This window comes from Hippoglossus stenolepis, chromosome 15 (genome assembly GCF_022539355.2).
Source record: "Hippoglossus stenolepis isolate QCI-W04-F060 chromosome 15, HSTE1.2, whole genome shotgun sequence".
Taxonomy (NCBI): Eukaryota; Metazoa; Chordata; class Actinopteri; order Pleuronectiformes; family Pleuronectidae; genus Hippoglossus; species Hippoglossus stenolepis.
Window position 1 is genome coordinate 6,171,474 of NC_061497.1, and position 23,938 is coordinate 6,195,411.

General features: G+C 39.6%; 3 protein-coding genes across 3 annotated transcripts; 2 read left to right on the top strand and 1 right to left on the bottom strand.

Moving 5' to 3' along the window:
• Positions 1–2,466: 2,466 nt before the first annotated feature.
• znhit3 (zinc finger, HIT-type containing 3) lies at positions 2,467–4,620 on the top strand. Its single transcript, XM_035177849.2, has 5 exons — positions 2,467–2,671; positions 3,181–3,212; positions 3,306–3,371; positions 3,788–3,865; positions 4,320–4,620. Exons 1-5 carry the CDS (start codon positions 2,604–2,606, stop codon positions 4,493–4,495), a joined length of 420 nt encoding a protein of 139 aa, XP_035033740.1. The 5' UTR covers positions 2,467–2,603; the 3' UTR covers positions 4,496–4,620.
• A 32-nt stretch (positions 4,621–4,652) lies between these two features.
• On the bottom strand, positions 4,653–19,596 carry LOC118121753 (unconventional myosin-XIX). The gene is made up of 24 exons (XM_035177845.1): positions 19,341–19,596; positions 17,821–17,968; positions 16,997–17,145; positions 16,573–16,686; positions 12,668–12,800; positions 12,515–12,584; positions 12,304–12,406; positions 12,097–12,193; positions 11,894–11,970; positions 11,701–11,791; positions 11,249–11,414; positions 10,954–11,027; positions 10,743–10,864; positions 10,468–10,581; positions 10,034–10,210; positions 9,820–9,957; positions 9,600–9,707; positions 9,418–9,488; positions 9,246–9,325; positions 7,895–8,058; positions 7,537–7,666; positions 7,210–7,295; positions 6,774–7,097; positions 4,653–5,988 (listed from the first exon to the last, which is right to left on the bottom strand). The coding sequence occupies exons 1-24, from the start codon at positions 19,398–19,400 to the stop codon at positions 5,875–5,877; spliced, it is 2,910 nt and encodes a 969-aa protein (XP_035033736.1). The 5' UTR covers positions 19,401–19,596; the 3' UTR covers positions 4,653–5,874.
• Positions 19,597–20,141: 545 nt separating this feature from the next.
• On the top strand, positions 20,142–23,863 carry pigw (phosphatidylinositol glycan anchor biosynthesis, class W). The gene is made up of 2 exons (XM_035177677.1): positions 20,142–20,280; positions 21,268–23,863. Exon 2 carries the CDS (start codon positions 21,271–21,273, stop codon positions 22,762–22,764), a length of 1,494 nt encoding a protein of 497 aa, XP_035033568.1. The 5' UTR covers positions 20,142–20,280; positions 21,268–21,270; the 3' UTR covers positions 22,765–23,863.
• Positions 23,864–23,938: the final 75 nt, after the last annotated feature.

Here is a 23,938-nt window from a genome sequence, read left to right on the forward strand (position 1 = left end):
GGATTGATATTACTAGCTATACATATGCCCACATGAATGTACTGTGTTTATCATGTCGTATAAGTCTGTCTGTCTGTCTGTCATGAAACTTTATAAGTGTATGTGTTTGAGATCTAAATGAAGGCTAAGTTTAAAGATGGGTGTGGACCTACCACAGTACTGAGGGGGACTGCTGTAAAGAGCAAGTTGAGGAGGGATCACATGTTGAAGTTCACATCCATGAGCTCTCACAAGTTATAACTACATTATATGAGTGCTCAGTAGTCATGACTAGTCATATCCTCAGTAATATTACAGCAAAACTTAATTTCTAACATTGCTTTGAAATTAATGTCATAAATTACATACACATAACAAGAGTGCTAATATTCACAACACATGAACACTGAACACTGAAAAGACGTAAAATGACATGGAACAAGCTTTGAATGAAAATATCACAATAACATAGACACTTTATTTATTCAAGCATAAAGTTTATGTTGCCACTTCCGCAGTCTGTGGCACAGCCGCGGTCACGTGACTGCGTGTATATAAACACGGTGTGACATCATCTGTTTACAGTTTTCTGAGACTCTCCGCTGAGAAACTCCTCTGCTTCCAAATGGCGACAGACATGGAAAGATTCGTCTCTTTCGAGGAGACGTATTACGATCAGTACGACTATTACAACCTGCTGGAGTTTTCGTGCCATGCCTGTGGCAAAGGCCGATCCAAGAGGGAGATCGAGCTGAACACAAACCGCCATTCCCCCTCAGGACACGAGAGGAAGATAGCGGAGAAATTTCACAACAGTGAGATTAAGCGCAGGAGAACGAAGAGCTCGTCGTGTTGATGGCCTGTTTATCGACGTTTACAGGTAATTCGGTCCCTCTGTGGTCTGAATGTAGTCTTTCTTTGTTGTGAAATTTGCCTGTGTGTATTCAACCATAGAAAATACCCTGACCTGCTGTTTACATAAACGAGATCCAGCCTGCAAGGCACCTCCCATTACTGTGGAGTGAATAACACCTACTTTTATGAGGGCCATTGTAAGATATGTTTTGCTCTATTTACTAGGACAATCAATTGGATCCGTTATTTCCTTTCTAATAGGTTTTTTTATCCCACCTATTGTTTGTATAATCATATAATCAATAGCTATGCTCCATTTTTTTGGCAAAGCCTGAATAACTCCATCTTTTACGCCTTAAAATTGGCCTTAAAATTGGATTAGTTGCCATCATAACTTGTGACAACATCAGATCAAAAAACGTTTAATGAGTACTCTGATTACAAACAACAACAGATGAATCACTGACAGTTCAGATGATACTATTTAACATTTGTCGTTTTTTTTTATCAAAAATGCCCCCAAAAAACTTTACTGTTCCCTTTCCTGCCTTCACCTGTTGTGTATTATAAATTGAACTTGCTTTGGACTGTTGGACAGACAAAATAAAGGTGCAACACATCAACATGCACCTCGTGAAACAGTGATGGATATATTTCACAATTTTCCCTTCACAGTTCATTCACTTCATAGACCCATTAAAATAATCTGCAGAGGAATTGATGAGAAAAATAACTTTAAGCTGCATTTTGTTTGTGCTTTGTAGTGACCATTTAATTCTGAATCGCCCACAGATCTGGACTGAAGTTGGACTTCTGATGTTGACCGTGACCAAGTGTCTCTGCCTCTCCTGTCCCAGTGAATGGAGCTCGATGACAATGGGAACATTCCCAGTAATGAGTCACGAGACTGCCCTCCATTCCATACTCTACCCTGTAACATTACGTGCTACACTCACGTTACAGCTGTGCGAGAATAGTTTGTGGTGAGCTATATAGGTCAGTGGTGTGTGTGCTTGATAAATGTATATGAATAGATATGGTCGCTTCTGTGGGTTCAGAGGTCATTGTACTGTATTTTAAATCATTAATACAATAAAAGTGATGTTAACTAAACCAGCTTGAGTTGTTTTATTTCTGTTGCTCACACATGATATCTAGTTGATTTAATTAATCTGGTGTAAATCTGTTATGTGCCACTGTTTTGCATTATTAGTGATTTGTTAAAGCAGTGTTGATTCTTCTACCCCTCTGTTTTTGTATCTCAAAGGTTAGGCATGCAGACCCAGACAGGCCCGGGGCATAAAAAAGCCTAGAAAGATATATTTGTTTTGTATTTCTGGTATTTATGATCATGAATACTGATATGAGATATTTAGGTTTTCACTCTGATTGATTGGCTGCACATGGACAGTGTGTCAACAGCAGGATGATGAAGAAAGCAGTAAAGAATTCAAACTATATGCAACTGGAGGATATGGAAAACCGTAATCACTAAAAACTTAAATAAAAATGATGACTAAAATTGTTCCTTGTGCTCCAGTTGAACCAGAGGCTCCACAATTGTTATCAGAGTTTGGATTTTGTCACTGTTGGACGACTTCCGGTATGAGCCGAAGCGAGTTGAATTACCAGCTTTTATTTTGAAAGAGAGGCTAGCCTACCGGAACCGAAATCACTCATTTCCTGTTCTTGAGGGGTTTTGACGTCTAGTTAGCGGTATCAAATTGACCAATTCTTTCGACATTTATTTTTATTTTATAGTTACCAGGATGCAGATATGCAGCGTGTGCAGCGAACAGACACCGAAATACAGATGTCCAGCCTGCAAAATAAGATAGTAAGTAACGTAAGCTTCCTGTCTGCAAGCTAGCGAATCTCCAGTTAAGAGATTCGGCTAAGTTTTCTACACGTTCTAGTCAAAAGTTAAATCTGTCACTTAATTTAGAAAATTGTTCTGGTGCTGAGATGAGTAAATTTGCTTGATGTAACTCTTGAAGAATACAAAACATCTGTAACAACGTAACAGTGCTCTAATGCTCGTTTGTAGCCTGTAGCATTGCGGTTCCCAGATAATTAAAACACGTGGATGTATGAAGTTTTAGGAGAAGCTAGAGCGTCACTTATTTATTGTCCTGGTTCGTAACAATTCCCTTATAATCTCACATGAAAACATAGACATCTCTACCGCATGTTACGGCAACGCAGACGGGTCAAAAAGCTTCTTGTTCTCTCGCGAGTTCATGTTATTGTCACAGGCGTCTGACCCCTCTGTTGACTTAACATCATCGTCTCACTTTTGATTATTTATTTATATCTAAATTAACCCCGTTGTTTTCCCTCCTGCAGTTGCTCCCTTGGCTGTTATAAGCTACATAAAGGTAAACGGCTTGATCACAGTCTTTTATTGTGGTGTTGTTGACATCCTCATAGGATTTACTTAACCTCATTAATCTGGTTTATTTTCCCCATAGACGCTTGCCTCCCTGTTACACAGCCTACACCCACTGATCCTGAAGTGAGGGACACTTTCACCTCAGGTATGGCGCAATATTCATTATCCCTTCCGATGTCCATGTCGACCAGCAAGGACACAAATTATCAAATTAATGACACGTGTGGGCAACATGGGCATTACTAGAAACACAATAGGAAACATGCATGAAGTCATATTCACATTAAATCGAAAGCCTAAAAGATAAACATAACATTTCTGAATGTTCATAATCTAATTGTTTTAAATTTTAGTGACATTTACCATATATAGTCAGGCGTGTGAATTTTGAACAATTGCTGCAAATAAACATACTACTGTGGTGACTGGTGTAACTGAGTTCCATTTTTGTAGGGGTGAAAGTGTATTTGTTAAAGATCTGAGATACGAAATCCAAGTAAAGGGATTCAGCGAGTTTAATCTAACGTGTGAAAATCACCTTTGTCTTCACTGTCTGTGCAGAGCCTTGGACAGTTGATGATCTTCTGCACGAGGAGGACATCATTGATAAAGTGCCCCTGCAGAGACTCCAGGTGTTAGGTAGTAATCTAACATTACCTAATCCCAACCCTTTAGTGTTTATCACTATGTTTACGTGGACAGCAATGTTCCGATATTAACATGATTAAGACGATAGCCTGCATAAGACACTGCTGTGTAATTAGCAGAATAAGCACTAATCAAATTAAGATATGGAGTATTCGGACCTCAGTCACATTGTGTAGACATGTGTCCAAATCACACATTAACATCCTGTAGGACATCATACAGCAGTTATCAACTGCTTGACATCATAATCAGATTATGCTCTATAATATGATTGGAATATTCCATTACAAACTAATTTTAACATAATCAAAATATCTTATTTTCAGAATAAGGTCAATAGTTGGAACATTGCATCAACATCAATTATTTCTTACGCTTCTGTTTGACTTCAAATTAAATTTAAAATAAAGTCAGATGTTTTCATTGTTTCTAATTTCCTCAACAGGTCAGTCTAAAGAGCTGCGAGATCTCCTCTGCAACCCCCACCTGAGACAGTTGCTACACTCTATTGACAGCGCAGATAGCAAAGACGACGCAATGAAGGCTGCGATGCAGGAGCCTCTGTTTGTTGAGTTTTCAGATCGATGTTTGAAAATTGTAGGAAATGAAGACAAATCATGAACATTTAATGAAGCTGGTGATTTCTAAAATTGTGTATGGCTTACCTGGTGTCCAGATTGTTCCCTTTTTTGTATAAAATTGTGCTGTAACACTTAACTAAATAAAAAACACTTTTCCTGAGTCAACACTTTGTGACATGAAATTTTGTACACAAAAGTATTTTATAACACTGATATTTATTTCATCAAAACATTAATTTAGATATCAACAAAATTCAAGTTTTGTACATGGATCCCTGACAAAAACAGTTTGAACAGAACATAATGATATGAATCCACAACAGGACATTATTCAGAAAGCTTGTTTGAATCAAAAGAGCTGAACATGTGGGTGATGTGTTGGATCAAAAGTAGAGGATGAACATCATCGTTAAGATTCTAGCATCATGTATAGTTGCATAACAAAAAGAAAAGGTTTTCCATGTTTAAACTGAATATAAAACAATGAAGTTTGTTCCCACACAAACTGTACAAAGACTGATAAATCATGCAGTACGTTCATTGCTTTGGGATGCAGCTGATAAACAAATCAACAAATAAAGTTTGGTCAAACATTTGATGTGCATATTAGAAAGATTCTTTACCAAACAGCAGCAATATGAATAAACCTAGGTTCATCCTTTCTCAGTCTCATTAGTAATGTTTTGCTTGTTAATGTTTTTCTTTGTCAGTATATGAGCATGTGTGTGGTTTAAATGTACAATATGTGCAATACATGTGCAATACCTTGGTATTTACCTCAGCACCAGCTACTGTCAAAACGAGTGCTGGAAGTCAACATCTGCGATCATCAATAGTGCTGCTGCATCACCACTGTTCTTACACCAAAAAATAAATCTATAAAATCCCATAAATAATCACCTTTAAATAAATAGATATACTAACAGCACTTTAATCATTTGAGTGTAGATTTAGAAAAAAGGCACTTGTCCAAGGTTCAATACTTTGATCACTAATCAGATGTTCTAAAGATGCACTAATTAGACAAAAAACCTGCAGCCCTGTTCTCAAATGTCCTGTGATGGTGATCTTGACAAAAACTAATATAAAAAATGTTTGTTTTCAATATGTGGGACACATGCCAACAGAGGTTAACATTTTTTCACCTGCCTCATCTCAAATGTAGCAGAGGGCAGTGTTTATCGACTGACTGAGATGTTTAACATTCAGGGGTCTAAAAGTGTCAATATTCATTAATCAAAGGTGCAGATCTCTCCACCCTTGTATACCACTAAGGAAGATCAACTTTGGCATCCTTAAAAAATCCTACTCTTTTCAGTTACAAAAACATGCAAAAGGCAGCATAAAATACCAGGTTTGATTCCACTGTGTCAGGTAATGCATGAAATCAGGCTTTAGTGTTCTGCAAAGAGGAAACTCTTACAACGTTTTCTCCAGCAGGATCTCGTTGAACCCTGTCACGTCACACTTCAGGTCTGGTGGCCTGTCGGCGTAGAGAAGTGGAGATCGACGAAAGTGCAGCTTCACAGATCCCTGTGTAGATAAGTGATATTCATCTCACAAAGAACAATCAGAGAAATCTCCCAGGTGAGCAAACTTTATAGAAGATTTAGGCTACATCCATACTACTACGTCTTGGTTTGAAAACAGCATTTTCAGACTAAATTGATCTCTGTCCACTCAAGCGTTTTTGCTCTGCATCAGTTTTAATCTATGTCCATATTAACACACCTAAAAACAAGTATTACATGACCACTCACATACACTAGGCATGGCTGTGCTGGTGTTAACTGGAAGCATTGGGTTGGCTAGGCTACAAATAAGACGCTTGAATAATACCTCATCTACTACGCATGTAAGCAGCTGTATCACAGTAAAACGCAGAATTTAACTGCACAACAGCTGTTAGCGAAGACAACAGGGTCAGCCACGCTTGTAATTGATTATCCACCTGGCATTAAACACTGGTAGCCGAGGCCAATGCAGGTTGTTTTCTTCCAGAAGGGGGTGCTGTGATTGGAGCCTGCTAATCAGTGAAGGCTTTGTCAGGAACGAAAACTATCCTATCAGCAAGTGGAGTGTCAACATCATCATTTCTAAAAGTCTCCACTTCGGCTTGTCCAGACTAAAACATTGCCACGCAGTTTTCAAGCTAAAATGTGGCCTGCAGCGTATCCAAACATTTCAGTTTTAGCTGCTCTAAAACTCTGGGGTAGTGTGGACACCAGGCATATCCATAGCAGAGTTTATGTGTTTTCATATGAAAATGTAGTATTGTGGAGGAAGCCTTATAAGAAATTGTGTGGATGTGTCCTCACCTTGGGCTGAGCCCGTATGGAGGCAAGCCCCTGCATGTACTGGTTGGTCTTAACTTTGTATTCCCCTCTTTTGGAGGGTAGGTTGAGAGAGGCCATCAACGATATCATCTTCTGGAAGCCCGTGGCGGTCAGAGATACAGTGATGGATGGGGCTGAAGCCAGAGCCAGGCCCATGGGCCACCCTCGCACTATGACAGGCTCTTGGATGGTAGAAAGCTGCACCGAGCCCCGTTGGCTGATAACAGGGTTCAATGTTGGCACATCCTCTTCCACAAGGTCCTCAGCATCATCAAGTTCTGCCTCAGCCAAGGCTGTTAACATATCCTGCCACAAGAGCCAAACAGCATTCGATTATTATCAACAACTACACATGAAGAATGAGAAAAAAAACATTACTACATAATATTTTATACAGTTTATTCTTTAAAAATCTCACCCTCCACTTCCTCCATGTATTCTGGATGACTGCAGCTGCTCTGTTCCACCTCTGGACCTGCCTCCTGACCAGCCAGGACCGCACCGCTGAAGAAAATACAGTGAAACATTCAATCATCCAACATCCTTATATTCTGCACAGTTTGTCTCACTGTGGAAGTGTTAACGTACTCCCATTCAGAGGGCCGTATCAAAAGAACATATGTCATTATCCTTCTGCAGCCTCTGAAAGGATAACGGCATCAGACTGTAAACAGTGTGTATTGACTCTGCCAGCTGGTCAGGCTATCACGGTGGCAGTAGGGCCAAGGTATTAAAAGGAGTTTACCTGCTTGGATCAGAGTAGCAGACGTTCGACATGCGTGGCGTCTGCGTCGCTGGTACCGCAGCCAGCAGCACTGAATGGAGAAGGCGCACTGAGACAGGATCTTCTTCCTCTGACCCTCTAGCCAATCTAGCTGTGAGACGGGCAGACAGGTCAGTACTCCCAAAATAGAGCAGAACGCAAACCTGCTTTACTGTCCAGTAATTCAACATTTCAAACACCCACTAAGGACAAGATAACCAGGCGGAAATTCTAAGAAATTCTTGTAATTATGAAGTTAATTTGAAAAGAATTTCCCATGCAAAGTTAAACATACACTGTATGTTGCCTGTGAGAATGCCTGTGAACATAAATTACTAACCATGTACTGGGTGAGAAAAACTTTAGTCCTTCCACAGTGCACCCATGAATAGGGTTTTTCGCTGTCAAAGCAGTGTGAGGGGTCTAAAGCCTGGTGCTGTGACACCACCCTGAGGAGCTTCTCCACCTCTTGATGAAGCATTTCACTGTTGTCAGCGTCCGAATCTGAGACAGGGACAAACACAAATTAGAAAGAGATGTAATGTCTGAGCAGTAGTCACTCTCAGATTCAGTTTTCCCACATAGTTGAGCTCTTCACTGGTCCATATGAATTTCTGCCTGAACCCGAAAAAAGACACAGAAATGTTCTAGCTGAACCCATATGTGTCTATCATTTATCATGAGACCTGGACCCGTGGAGAATCGAGAAACATTAGACCCGAACCTGGCGGGAGGACACAGATCTGATCAGCACCGATTTCACATCTAATTTCTTTAACAAGTCAAGGTTAATGCACAAGGTATCTTAATGTACCATTAACGTAATGTAACGTTAGCAGCCTTTCCCTCTGTGCCAGATTATAAATAAATTCATTGTCACGGTGACGGATGACAAACGCGACTGGTTTACAATCAGCTTTGAAGTTTGGTTGCAGTATAATAAAGAGTACTGGGCTACTCGGTTATTACACATTATGTTAATCCCGACCCAGGATCCGTGGTAACAGAAGGGGACCCAACCCAGGCCCAACTGACTGTATAAAACGGGGATTCGAACCCGTACTGGTCCCGGATCGGGCCTTAGGACCCACGGTTCGGGTGGACCCATGAAGACCTCTACCACATAGCATTTGTTTAATAGTGTATTAGTCAGTGAGGTATATAAAAAGTGTTTAGTGGATAAAGCTTGAGAGCACAAAGAAATACATGAGAATCAAAAGCACAGCCACTGAAATGATTAATGTGGATTTAATATATTTCACACATGTGAAGACAGAGAGAGGAGAGATGTGAAGAGTTAACTGAGGTTTTAACAGCATTCAGATTTAGTTTATTGAAAATTGGCACAAAAAACTGCAGAACGTGCAGTGAGATGAGGCAAACAGGCTGAATGACACTAATTATACAGCATTAAAGAACGAGCAGAGCAAGGTCAGACAGTCAGAGGCACATGCATTTACCTTCAGAGTTCATAAGAAGTTGTAAATTTTGTTAGAAAGTCCTGTTTTTATAGACCAAACTGAAAAGTCCCAAGGAGAGTAGAGAACTGAGGGTCAAATTTACAAAGAGGGCTAGTGAAGGAAAAGGAGAATAACCCAGCAGACCTAAAGAGAGGAAATAAAATCAATCTTCTGTCCGAGTCAACATGCCAACATTACCCATAGATGGAACCAGCAACAAACTGTACTCACCAATACAACAACTCTCTGAGGGGAACCTTGAATACTTTGCAATGAGCCCGTAACGCTGGATGAAGCTGCTGAAAGGAATTCTGCACAACAGAGACCACAAGTCAACCCAAATCCAAGAGAAACCAAGCAATGAGTATAGATGATGAGCTGAACAAAGAAAAAAATATTTGACCTTATTGGAAAGCCGGCAGCGCTGATGTGTATGGTCTCCACAATCCCACAGGCCTCCAGCTGCATGACAACCTGACGGAAGATGGGAAAAATTCATGAAAACCTTGAAGCAAAGCCTGTCACTGTTGTCATCCTGTTACTTCTGAAATATACAACAGTATCAAATGTTTGAAAAACATCCACCTCCTCCTTCTGGAAGGTCAGCGGCTTGCAGTCCGGGTTCGGTTTGATGCAGCGGGTGTAATGAGGAGTTGTGCTGTGGAGGATCTTCATTAAACTCTCCAGAGAGTTCTACGATCACACATTAACAATAATTAGAGCTGCAACCACATGTGCTCAGCAGAAATTCTGGCAGGGCCTGACAGGTAAACATGACCTTGATGATAAAGACATAAGCACCCACCTTGAACTTGGAAACCACTGTGACTTTACTGAGCCCCTTGGTCGTCAGGTTCTCTGTTTCCTTATCAGTGAACATTTGGTGAAGCAGGGAGTTACCAGACTTCTGAAGCAGGCCGATGAGCTCTGGTGGCACTGGGTCCTAAAACGAAATAATCCAGTAGGACACGAGAGGAATGGATCTGTTGCGTTCAACTTGTGCGGAAGTAGTTTCTTACCTTGTTTTTATCCACCATGCCCTGGATCTGGTAGTCGACTTTGCCAGCGTAATGGGCCACAGTGAAGTGCGGCACCTCGCTGAACTTGTCCCAGCTGATGTTGACATTATCACAGAGCTCCTTCTCCAAACGAACCATGAACGTCTTGGCATCTGAGGTTCGATTAAGACGACTCGCCTAAGGAACAGGTATGTTAAAAAGCTGTATACATCACTCACTACAGATACATTTATACTGTACATTTAATGATAAATGACTGTCAACATTTGCCAAGAAAAATAATTGTACTCTCTTGCATGTAAACTAAGTAAATTGTGCCTTTGTCAGCTCTTTAAAAAACATTACAACTGGCTTCAATGCACAGAGACAAATATATTGTATATTGTCCATCTTTTCATTTAACAATAAAAATTATAGGAAAAGCAGCAGGTTACCTCGTTCAGAAGAGAGAAAACACTGACTGGACTCCCCTCTATAAGATCCAGGCAGCTCTGGTTGTCTTGGTATTTGACAAAGGACCACTGCAGCCCCTCTGACACATATTCCTCCTTTCATGTTTAAATACAAAAATAAAATGTTACACACAAGGTACAAAAAGTTTTTGTCTTCAATAAAACTCTTTAGATGACTGAAGAGGCCATAAGAGAATCTGCGGCTCTGTTCAGATCTCTCTGCATGGAAACAGAAAAGTGATTGACACTATCACTACCTGTTGAGCTCTGAGATAATGGGCCACAAAGTGCTGCTGCAGTTTCTCATTGGCGTAGTTGATGCACAGCTGCTCCAGGTTATTGACCTGGAAACACTCAAACCCGTACACATCTAGGACCCCTGTGGATTACAGACAGGAGAGGAAAGGACTGAGCTAATGAAACGAAACTGGAGGGTTTCATTTGTTGTTGTCAAAAAAAAGTTCTTACCTATGAAGTTGCACCATGTGGATTTGTCCGCACATATGCTGTTGTTGATGAACGTAACCAGCCACTCGAATACACTTTTGGGGAAAAAAGTGTCACATTTAATCCTATCATAATATGATATTCCTCACTGTTTATTATAAATAAAAAGGCTGATGATTGTTTCACATTTGAGTATTAAAATGACAGCAGGGACTTCACAGGACAAAAACAAGCTTCTGCAGGACCAGACGTTACCACAGAACATCACAGTCTGTTAAATTGCTGTGGGACTTAATGATCAAATGTTCATTCTTACTGGGCGTAGATGACCTTGGCCAGGCAGTCTCTCCTCATGCTGCACTCTGCCTGGGAACAAGGCTTGAGCACACTCTGCTTCCCCGCCTTCAGAGTCCTCACTCTTAAACACCTCTGAAGCTCCACAGCAGGGACACACAGCAGCTCAGCAGCCCTCTGCAGGAAGTCTACAACACAAACAGGACGGATGGTAACTATGTGTCCATTAACAAAATGTCTGTCAATAGTTAATGACAGAAAGACGGGTGACGTCATGGGATTTGTTCTTATTAAATCAGCTCTTAGACACAAAAGTACAACCTGAATTAAATCTTTTAAAAATAAAGGCCTTTTAAAAATATATTCTTTGGATTTTTATCAGCCTTAAATGTCTAAATAATAGAGATTTTAAGCATTCAGAGTTTTGATAAGCATTGATTATATATAATATCCCAAACAAAATATAGCCAATACCTTGAGACTGTTCTTCTATGTCACAAGGTTGTGATTCATCGGTTGAAGATGAGAAATTCACATTCCCCAGCTGCAGAAGCGCTGCTAAAATCTGTAAACCATTATAATGAACACAAATTATTCATCCTGTGCTTGCAGAGAGATAAAGATAATTAAAAACAATTACATTGAAAGTTGAGGATCAACATCTTACCCCGAATATTTGTCTCTGTCTTTCTTTATTAATGCCCAGGTGAACCATTGCCTCAACAGTCTCATGGAAACAATCCTCTATAAAACATTAAATAAACAGCAGTTACTTGTAAAAATAAAATTTCATTCATGTCTAAATATGGATTCAAATTGCAAAAAAAGGGTGTAAAATCATGTTAGTGCACAAAATACTTTAAGACCAACCCTCAACAGTTTTTTCAGCCTTCGGCAGCCACACAAATCTTTGTCCATGTGGCATCTTCCACTCCTTTCTCTGCTCATCTGTGGCCCCTTTCATCATCTGAAACAACAACACAATCACTGTATATGCACAGATCTGTACTAATGTATTAATATCAAACTTAAATACCATGTTAGTATATGAGCTGTAGTGCGGATCAGTTAAATCACCTGGTAAAAGATGTGGAAGTTCCTCTCATTGGCCGGTTGACAGCCCACCCTGGTCTTCTCCAGCAAGTATGTTTGTACAGACGCCCCCACTAACAGCTGACACCTTCATATAAAATATGACATGTTGGACAGATGAAATAAACTGTCCTGGAGATGACGTTGAGCACATGAGATGATGCCATGTGGACCAAGATGAAAATACAGCAGGTACCTGTCTAGCTGGAGCTGGATGTATTTTCCAAAGCGGCTGCTGTTGTTGTTCCGTAACGTGCAGGCATTGCCTAATAAAGAGCACTCTGTTGATGAGTGACAGTTGATAGTAGTGATTTTCAACATCAACAAGATCAGTGATCTGTCTTCTCACCAAATGCTTCCATGATGGGGTTGGAGTCCAGCACCCTCCTTTCTATCCTCTCCACTGTGTTCTGACTCCTCACCACCGAGGAGGAGGCCGCCACAGTGGCGTAGTATTTCATTAGGCAACGAGATGTCCACGTCTGTCAAGGAACATATCATTCAGACACCAGCAAGAATTTGACCTCAAACTGACAAAACAAGTCATCAGTCAACTTAAGATTTTTTCTACTAAGCTTGTAACCTAATCAACAGAGATCATACCACGAGGAGCTGCAGCTCACAACCATTTATTTGCCTAATTAGGGCCCAAGCACCGACAGTGCGGCCCTATTGCTTTTTGTTTGACTATTCAGGAAAATTAATCATTTTGACGGCTTAGAAGGCAAACCTAATTTAATCAGACCTGATGAATATGTACATATTCTGCAGTAATTCGAAATGGGCGCGGCAAAATGGCTCAACAGCGCCCCCTAAAATGCAGCAATTCCGTCTGGTTTAAACGATTTTTAAGAAATTCAGTACACAAGTGTATCATGACTGTGTATTTTAACGAACTCCTCCTAGAGCTTTCATCAGATCAACTTCAAATTCGCTGAGTGTCATCTCGACTCCTTGAAGATTAAAACTAACTCAAATTGTAGGCTTTCGTCACACGGTGTGACCATGGCGAGGTTGTTGTATCTCGGACATACATGGTCCAATTGACTCCAAACTGGATATGTATGACAACAGTCCTGCCCTGATGACATCTACACAGAAATCATGACTTAAAATGATGCACCCCCTGGTGGCAACAGGAAATGTCTTGTTTTTTTCAACATCTTACACTTTGATGTACTCCTCCTCATCCATTGACCACAACCATGTCAAACTTTGGCAGAAGGGCCTCAAGACATTGATGATAAGGTCATATGGAAGGTCTACGTGTCCCTGTGACACGAAAATGCTGTAACTTCAGTGTACTTTGTTCAATCTCCCTCAAACTACAAGTGTTTAACAACAGCATCTCCCCCCTGAAGACATTCATATGGTTTTAAGGAATGGGCGTGGCAATATAGCTGAATAGCGCCCCCTAAAGAGCAGCCCTAGCACAACGATTGATCCACATGTACAAAAATCGGTAGTGCCATGTGTTATTTCATTACGAACAAAAAACCCTCTTGGATCGATATGCTAGACCAGTAATGGTCTTATGCTAGTAAGTCGGGCATTAAGAATTAAGTGGCCATTATTGGCCATTTTTGAGTGTCATCTCAACGGAGATTGATGATTACCAAAAAAAAGGGGGATTTATTATAAGTCCTCTGTGCATTGTCCAATTAGCCTCAAACCTTTTTCACACAATCACAGTCCCGCCCTAATCAGATCCATAGGTCAATATTGGCTAATCGTCACAGCGCTGGCGACAGGAAGTGACATGTTTTATACTTTGTTGAACTGCTCCTGGCTGCTTTACAATATACAACTCAAATGAGCTCAGACAAGTCATAAGACCATGGTCAGAATTGTGACATTTCCTCAAACCGTGTAAACATTGAGGTGCGGCGAAGGTTGATCGTTCGCCAAAGGAGACGAAATTGTCATAACTCCACTGTGCACTCTCCAATCAGCACCAATATTCTGTCACATGATCAGTGTCCCGGCCTGAACAGATCAATATGTCAATATTAACACAGGGTCATAGTGCCATCTACTAATTTGTCATGAAACAGGAAGTATTTTTCAACTCCACTGTGCATTGTCCAATAAGAACCAGAAATTACCCAAAATTTACATTTGTTTATAGAGTAAGAAAGGAAAAAACTAAATGATGATTTGTGGTAATCAAAAACAAGATATTTAATGATTACTTTGAATATTAAATGATAAAATGCATTTATTTCAAAGATATACCAAAGAAACACTAACACAAGAAATGATTACGGGTCAATTTTTAACCATGTTGTTGATTAGAAGGGTAGTAATTCAAAAATATTTTTTATTCTAAAAGTAACAAAGGAAAAATTTAAATAAGGATTAATTGGGGAATACCAATACTGAATGATGAAATTCATTCACTGCAAAGATAAAGAAAATAAAAAACTGAGCCGTATCCCTTTTGACCCATGTTTTGTATGAAAGGGTTAAGCTGAAAGAATTACACTTGTTTGTGACTTACTATTTAACTCCACCCAGGCTTTAAAAGAACACTTCAAAGAATTCATTAAGCAAAGAATTCCTCGTTGTCAGTGGTCATAGATTCCTTTGATGTCTTTGACTGTTGCAAAGTTGAAAGATTTTTTACAATCTGAAGAGAGACAAGAGTTTTTTTGACCTGAACAGATCTATTAGTCTGTATGTAGTGATAGCACCACCTACTGCCAAAAGAAGGTAAGCCTCGTTTTAGAACTTTAATTCGATTTACATTAAATATTCACCATGTGGTCTACACTTGATGGTGTGGACCGTAATGCGTGATAAGTGGTCGTGGTCAAGTGCCGCGTGACGGACGCAGGAAGTGACGTGTTCATCCTTCCCGCGATGCACAAAACGCACGCAACACAGAGCCATTTCACCCAGTCCCTGTTCACCCCCGTGGCCGCATCAGATCCCAAGATCGCAAGTGCTCGGGCCTGCACAGTGTTGCCCGCAGCCCTAGTTTTAAGGCTACAATTGTGTAAAAATGGCAAAAAGGGTAAAAAAAAATCATCACAGAAGGGGACATTTTTTAATTGTTTGCTTTGTTTAATCAACAGTTAAATAGTCAGTCATTCTAACCCTAAGTATTTGAATAGCCGAATAACAAAACTGTTTTGTTAATTAATTTTATGTTGATTTTGGCAAAGTCACATCAGCTAAAAGCTAAATGCTAACTATTGTTTCCCCGAGAGATCAACTATTGATCAAACAGTGTGCCGAGTGCTCAGACATCTTTTGAGATTCTTTGGCATTATAGTTATACACTTAAGTTTGATTTTGTGAGTGTTGTAATATTGATATTCAGGTCCAGCTATTATGGGCGCAACTTGCAAGCAAACAACAATGGCAGAACCTGTGAATTTATTCCCCATCACGTAATTCTTTGTGAAAAATGTAATTCATTTAAGGCTTTTATTCCAGCGGAGCAGGAGCACACATGACTTGACTCATTTAATCAACCTCGTTTCAAACTTCACACAGATATTGCATCTGTTCTTCCAGCTATGTCTAGCGAGCTAACGTTAGCATACACCAGTAAAAGACAAACTTTTGTTTCGCATCATGTTTTTATCTATTCCACCATCTGAGATCCACTATTACAGCACTTAAAAATCAAATTGCTGTTCAGGCCAACTGTATTCCTCATTGATTAACTACCTGATTAATAATAAGTCTTAGGGTTAGGGTTAGGGGAATGTGGACAAAATGACTAATTCCAAACAGATGTTACTCTATCCCGAAGTACTTTTTTTCTAAATTGACTACAGAGTCTTTGAATAAGCAGTTATACGAGTTATTAAAAAAACAATGATATGAGATAACAGCTAAACATTCTCATATGTCAGAAGGTTAAACGGGCCAAGCTTTTGTTTATATAAAACAAACCACTGCTATCGTTTAAAAACCTAAACAGCAGCACATCCCTCACTTTAAGTGGGTTTGAGTGCCGACACAAACAAACACCAAAACTGCCTAAAAGACCTTAGACAACAATTAAAATTAATTAAAAAAAAAATTTCAAATTATTTACAGGACATGAATCACACAAGGATTCAAATTCTTATAACAAGCATCTTACAAAACTTTAATCAGCTGAGTCTATAAACTGGCCAATATCCAAACTTATTAATTTTATTCTGTGAGGCAGCAAGTTAATAACTTAATATTCCGAACCCCTGACTGATGTAGTACATTATGTTTATGTTTGGAATGACACAGTGTGCGCTGGTTTACCTTTCCAGCACCGCTCTCACCGCTGACCACCAAGGATTGGTTTACTGGCTCCAGCTGACCCTGAACATTCCTGTAGGCTTCTTCTGCCACAATAAAGATGTGTGGTTTGAACTCCTGTTGACAAGAATATACAGACTTATTAAGATGCTAAAGATCCACAGGGGATAAGAGTTTCCAGAGTTTAATGAGTTTGGCGTGGAAGCTGCTGGAAGAACAAGGGAAACCTTTCCTTTTTATAATTGTGCCCACATTTTTTAAGGTCTGTATTAGTGTGTGATATAATTTAGGAAACATCTAGGGAATAACCCTGTTGAAAAACCCAGGCTCCCACCTTCACCACCCATATTTGCCCAACATAATTAAAAATCCTACAGAAGAAAACATACATATGAATTGCATCTAGAGACTTGTTTGATGTAAATACCTGAGGCTGAGAAGCAGAGTGATACTCCTTCATCACATCCAGAGAGTAGAGGTCTGGGATTGGCTGGAAGGGATTCAGAGCCACCAATGTACAGCCAGCATTTGTGTAGAACACCTTCACTCTGTACCTGGCCTGAAGGCATTTCAGCACTGGCAGGACAAATATTACATATCAGTAGATATTAACATAAAAGCAAATATTTCACAGATGACAACCACCAGAGGCGGAAATAAGATAAATCCAGAGTGGACAGCAATGTTAAGATGTCAAGGATAAGTTTACTTATAGTACAATTATTTAGCTATATAAAATAACGTGATTCATATAACATGTGCCGCACATTCAGTGCAAGAGCCTTAAAAGTAAATATCCTACAGTGGTCCCCTGCTGTTAACCTGACCTCTGCTGTTAATAAGCTGTTGTTTTCTTGAATGAAACCACTTTGAAATATAAATCAAATGAATATGAATAAATCTTTAAAGAGTTCCAATGACAAATATTATATTTTCTTAGATAACCTTATGACAGTGTATCATTACGTCAAAAATAATTGAGAGTGCATAAGACAAATAATTAGAAATAGCCCTAAATGTATATGGAATTTCAGAATCATTCCCTTGGTTCTGTCACTTAAGTGAATCTTGTTTATGCTACACCAATCACTCATGCATTATTATTTGTTTCCGTCATCCCTGTAGATTATATCTTGATGTGGGTAAATAATACTCAGTGAATGTTGCAGTCCAAGGTGACATGAGGTGGAAAGGACATATCATATCAAGTACTTTAGAGACTCTAGAGGAGACTTGTTTACGAGTTACTACCTGTTGTAGGGGTCACAGGATTGACTTTAGTGAGGTCGTCATAAGTGTGGAGTTGATCTTCATCAGTGAGGAAAGACTGAATTTCTCCCTCCAGTGAATCATTTAGGGATGGATTCAGAGAACAGCGTTTGTGGAGAAATCCTTTAACCTATGTGTATAAGGCAGAATGTGACGCAAACACACACAGAAAGAATAAATTACACAAAAAGGAAACATTTGTCATTACTACAAATCAGATCAAGCTTATTTATAAAGCACATTTAAAAACAACCATGGTTGACCAAATTGCTGTACAATAAAAAATACAAATAGAATAAGAGAAGATAAAAACAAAGTCATAGAACAGTAAGTCCACTAAGTAAGCTTAGAATGAGTACACAATTCAAACTCTTTGGCATACAAATAGACTAAACAGTCTGAAAACAAGTGCGTATATGAATAAGTAAATAAGACTATTCAAGGGCAGATAAAAACCTGAGAGAACAGGTGGGTCTTCAGTCTAGTTTTAAAAGTCTCAACAGAGGTACGTAGTCAAATCGAGAGGAGATCAGGGCTACAATACAGTAAAAATAAATTTTATCTTTGAATCAAAATGTCAAATACTCTGTGCACCCATTAAATCTGACCATCTTTTTCTGGGGGATTGAAACTTCTTTAACAATTCACCTGATTGCAGCTAAATGTGCAAGCATTGATTCTTGGGAATCAAATCTTAATGTATATCTATAGTCCTACAGAGGTAATGGATATATGTATTCTTACAGAAGCACTTACTGGTCACTGTGACATGTTAAAATCCTTCAGTCAGTATCCTAACCTGTCACGTGTCCTGGACCTGCAGCCTGCCTGAGGACAGTCAACAGTCTGACGTACTAAATTTGTGCAGACCGATTTAATCCAATTACTAGCATTTAACCTACATTTCGTCACTCTACGAGGTTAATGTAAAAAGTCTCAATGAATGACATAAATTCAATACCTGACACTGCAGGGATACTTTGCAGACTACACTAAACAGGATGACATACAGTGTCATGTTGTAGCAGTAGGTTGTGTTATGGTTTCATAAACCAGAAGCTGGTGTAAGAATAACAACTGATAGCACAGGTACCTATAGAAGAAGACATTAACCCTAACCTGTAGCCTCCTCCTTGACTGAGAAAAATGTACCAATTTAGTGAACGTTGTCCTGTACGCAAGAAAACCAACCAAAATAAGGTATAATCTGTATATTAAACGTCACACCACCGTGTGTTAGCCTTGTCTTTATGCTGAAATACACTGAAAAAGCTGCTAATGTGAGTAACAACGCATTGACAGTGTTTCTTCACGTTCCTCTGTGTTTTCTGGGAAGTTTGGCGTCACTTACTTGGGACTATTTTACCCGGCGTGTTAAACGTTGGATTGAGTTATTGTTGTTACAGATTATATAAAGTGATACTTGTAGTGAATTTAACGTTGTCATTACATTTATCATGTTCCAATGAAATAAGAAAACCTCTAAACGTTTCCTAACTCACCGCACCGCCTCCATTCCTGTGTCCAGCTCCAACGTTACTTCGCCCCTCCGCAGAACTCATTGAATTCTACCTTTGCCCTCGTGTCAGACCCGAAAACTTTGACGTGAACTAAACTCATAAACTAAGACGAGCTGTGGTTATTTTCCTCTGTGCTGCTGAACCTCGACATTTTCCATGACTGTCAGAAATCCCTTAACAACTTCCCGACCTCTCCTCCAGCTCCTCCTGCTGCGGTGTGACTGTGTCCGTCCTTACCGCTTTATTTCCCGCCCTCCACCTCCTCCTCCCCCCCCTCCTCATGTTCCCCCGGCCCAGCTGAGTCCATCACCACCACCGGCTGCGTCCATATTATTCTGACATTAAACTATTTTAGGTGCTTCTTCTTTTTCATTCACAGCCCGATTCAAAACACTTTATTATAATTACAAACATTTATAAATCACACAATAGTCACCTTACTCAAATGGACACACTCGCAGTGATCACACACACATAAACAAAGGCAATATAAATGTCCAGCTTATGACAGGAGGACAAACAACAGCAGATATAAGAAATGAGCAAAAGCAAGAAAACCAAACACAAGGAGAAAGGTTGAAAGGTTCACACGTATAAATACACTGCTCCAAAAAATCCTGACCTGACCTCCAAACAGGGGGTCATGAATCATAGATGCATCCTCATAATATATTGTAATGTAAGTAACATGGGGTAAGTACTCGTGCTATTTTATTTTTCATAATATTTATATTATGTCCCGGTTAGGTCAGAAGTTACCAAAAATCCGATTTATCCTGAATGCGTCATGGGACTGAACCCGGAAGTAATGAAGGAGCTCACACGCAGGCTATAGACTGCGACAAACTGTAAATACTGCAGCTCCTGTTAAACAGGTACTTTGTGAACCTGTATTTCCAACTTCTAAGCGACAGAAACCTCAGTAAGTACTGATAACACACACACACATCTGATATCTATTCTTTTTATGTCTTTGAATATGTAAATACAACAATAGCCCTGTATATTTAACATGGGTGCTGTCATAGTGTCTTAGCCAGTGACGGATCTAGGATTTTTGTAATTCAGGGGCCATAAAGGGGCCACAATTTACACAGAGGGACCAATTATATGTACAACATCCATGCACAGATCCTAATTCAGTAAGGTGAACATTTAAGTCATTCCTTATTTACTGCTAGCTCTATAGCTTTGAGCAAAGCCACACATCATTGAATATATTTTGAAAATCGTTCCTTGTTCAAGCACATTGGGTTCTTTAAAAAAAAGCTTATACAAGAAAAAAACGAACAAAAAAATTGTCATATTTCTTTATTATTTATGTGAGAACACAAATGGCAGAGTCAGAGGCTCCGGACTTTCTCTAGAGTTTCTCCTGCCAGCCTCCCAGTTGAAAGTCTGGATATTGTCCTAGTGACCTTGTGTGAGAATACAGCTTTTCTGAGGAATTCACCGCGAGCGAGTTTGCTTGTTGATTATGTTTCTAATACACGACAGATGCGAAACTGAAAAAAAACCTAAAAGAATACTAATATCTCTAAAGAGGAGGCATACACGTAGAAGACACCGACAAATATGTCAAGAGATAGATAAAACAAAGATGTCAAAAGACAAGATACTGGAGCTTTTGGTGATAAGGGCCGATGTCGATTTCTGTGTTGTTATGAACGCGTCTGATCGTAGAATCTCCTGCTGGGGTTTTCATGTGTGAAAGGCAAACTACGGAGTAAGTCTAGACCCAACTGTGTGGACATTCTGTGTAGTTCATCTCTGAAAGCAGCTTTAGTAAGAGATTAGTTTATAAAAAAAGATGCCAGTGCCCCCTTGGACACACCCCTGTATCCGCCCCTTGTATTTGCATATTCTGATTTACAGTCTCTCATATTGAAAATTGTGTTATTGTTTGCAGATCATGTCTCAGAGGGAACTGAAGGAGGCGTTTGTCAGTAATCTCAATGGGACCAGTCTGCAGGAGGTGACTCTGGGTACATTTCTCGCACCCTTGTGTCTCATCAACAGAGGTCTGATTTTGATCCTCTACCATCAGGCCAGAAGGACCCTCCCAATGCCACTTCCACTCTTCTCTCACCTGCTTCTAGACTTTTCTGTGCTAATTCTTCCCCTCGTCATGTCATGCACCATCCTGAGCGGCATTCTTCACCTGGTCATCGGGAGCTTTTTGTTTGTTTCAGTTTGTGTGCTTTGCTACCTCTATTGCACCAACAGTCACGCTTCCAATCGGCACCCGAAGACCAATGTCAGCACCTTCCTGCAGCGTCATGTTCAGTTCAACCAGGTTCCTTTTGTGACCATCTTTAGAGTGTTTGTAAATGTGAAAACAGCCATCAGCATTCTCGCTGTAGACTTTAGCGTCTTCCCAAGGCGCTATGCTAAAACAGAAACCTATGGCACAGGGGTTATGGACTTTGGTGTCGGAGCGTATGTCTTTGCAAATGCCCTTGTCTGTCCAGAGGCACGGGGAAAGACCATCTCTGGATCTAAGATCAATCATATCACAAAGCAGCTCATTTCCGTCTGGCCCCTGGTTGCTCTTGGCATGGGAAGGCTGGTAAGCTTGAAAATGAGCAGCTACCAAGAGCATGTGACAGAATATGGTGTCCACTGGAATTTCTTCTTCACACTTGCCATCGTCAGAGTTTTGGCTTCTATGATTTTGGCCGTTTTACCAGTCAGTCAGTCGTGGGTGTTTTCCCTTCTGATCAGCGGACTTTATCAGCTCACTCTGGAGACATCAGGGCTGAAAGCGTTCATTATCCACAACAATGACAGAGAGAAGGACTTTCTGTACGCCAACAAGGAGGGCATATTCTCTGTGGTGGGCTATGTAGCCATCTACATGGCAGGGGTTCAAGTTGGACGTTATGTGATGCAGCCAAGATCCCAAGTTAAAGAGTGGCTCAAAGCACTTTTAAACCTCTTATTTGGTAGTGTTGTGCTGTACACTGCTTTGTACACATGTCAGACACTGGTGGAGCCAGTGTCTCGTCGCTTAGCTAATTTACCTTTCTTCCTCTGGACTGTTGCACAGTCTTTGTTCTTTATGTCCTGCCTCGGTTTTGCCGATCTGGCTTTACTGTTTTCCAAAAGCATATCAGGCTGTAACTTTCTACCCTCATCATGGAATTTGCATAAAAAACAATCAGATTCAGCCTCTGACAAACACAGTGGTGAAGTTGAAAGATTTTGCATTGTTCAAGCCATCAGCAGGAATCAGTTGCTATTTTTCTTGATTGCAAATATCATGACAGGACTGACCAACTCGCTAGTGGACACACTTACCTGTAGCAGTTCATTTTCAGTGTGTGTTTTGTTGATGTATATGTTCATGAATTGCTTTGTGATATATGTTTTACATCACCGTGGAATAACGGTGAAATTCTGGTAAAATCACGTTTGCAAAGAGAAATGGTTCATTTGTAAGTTTTGATGATATTATTTGTTGCTGTTTAGAAAAAAGTTGAGTAATTGCTCCCTCACCCACAAATAAGAGCTATGGCTAAAATATATGAGATAATATACAGCAACTGAAAAGTGGGAATTGTTAAAGATCATGTATTCATTTCAAACAAACTGTATTTATTCATCTTAGCCATATTTGCATTTAAAACTGAGATGTGACACATTACAGAAATTATTATGCCTATTCTGTTGTTACAACTGTTTGTCAGCTGGTCAAAAATTGAAATGTTGGCACACCTTGGTTTGCTCTGCATGCTCTGCCATGGGTTGTCGTAGGGATCATGGTAGTGGACCTTGTATCCCAGGCCAGTGACCCAGCCCTAATCCTAACCCCCACCTACTGTCCCAGGTCCCCATTTTTCTTGATTCCTACTGATGTCTATTACTGGTGACTATACAACACCATTCAGAGTGTAAAATGAATGCTGCACTGTCTTACTTCACTATTTTTTTATGAAATTTTAATTTAGCACATTTGTGTCCTTTTGCACATTATCTTTATAATGTATACCTATTATATTGTATTGTGTCATACTATTACATATATAGGCCTCTAACTTTAATATATATATATATATACATACACACATCTTTATATTAGTATATTACATGTGATCTACTGTTATTTAGTATACTATGACGAAAATATATTATGTGTGTGTATATATGATAAAATTGTATATTCATATTGTAAACCATACCTACTTATACAACAGTCTCTTTATCTCTCTCTCTATGTATATATGTGTGTGTGTGTGTTTCAATATCATCCTGTGCCACTCAAGTACGTTTCTCTACCAGTAATATTTCTCTCTGTGGTGAAAAGTTTATATTATGTACATATTCTATGCATCTTTATTTGATGTTATATTTTTATTCAATTGCCTTTTGATTCTCTTGTCTGTCTCATTCTTACAATCTGCTGCAGTAGCAAGTGCATTTATCTTATCGTGTTTGTATCTTATTGTTTGTCTCTGTCAAGGACGTCTAAAGAATAAATCAAGATGTTGTTGAAAGCAAAAAAACTGTTGTCCTTGTATAAATGACTAAATGATAATTTCCTACACGCGCCCCCTGGCGGCTACTTCTATGAAAACGTC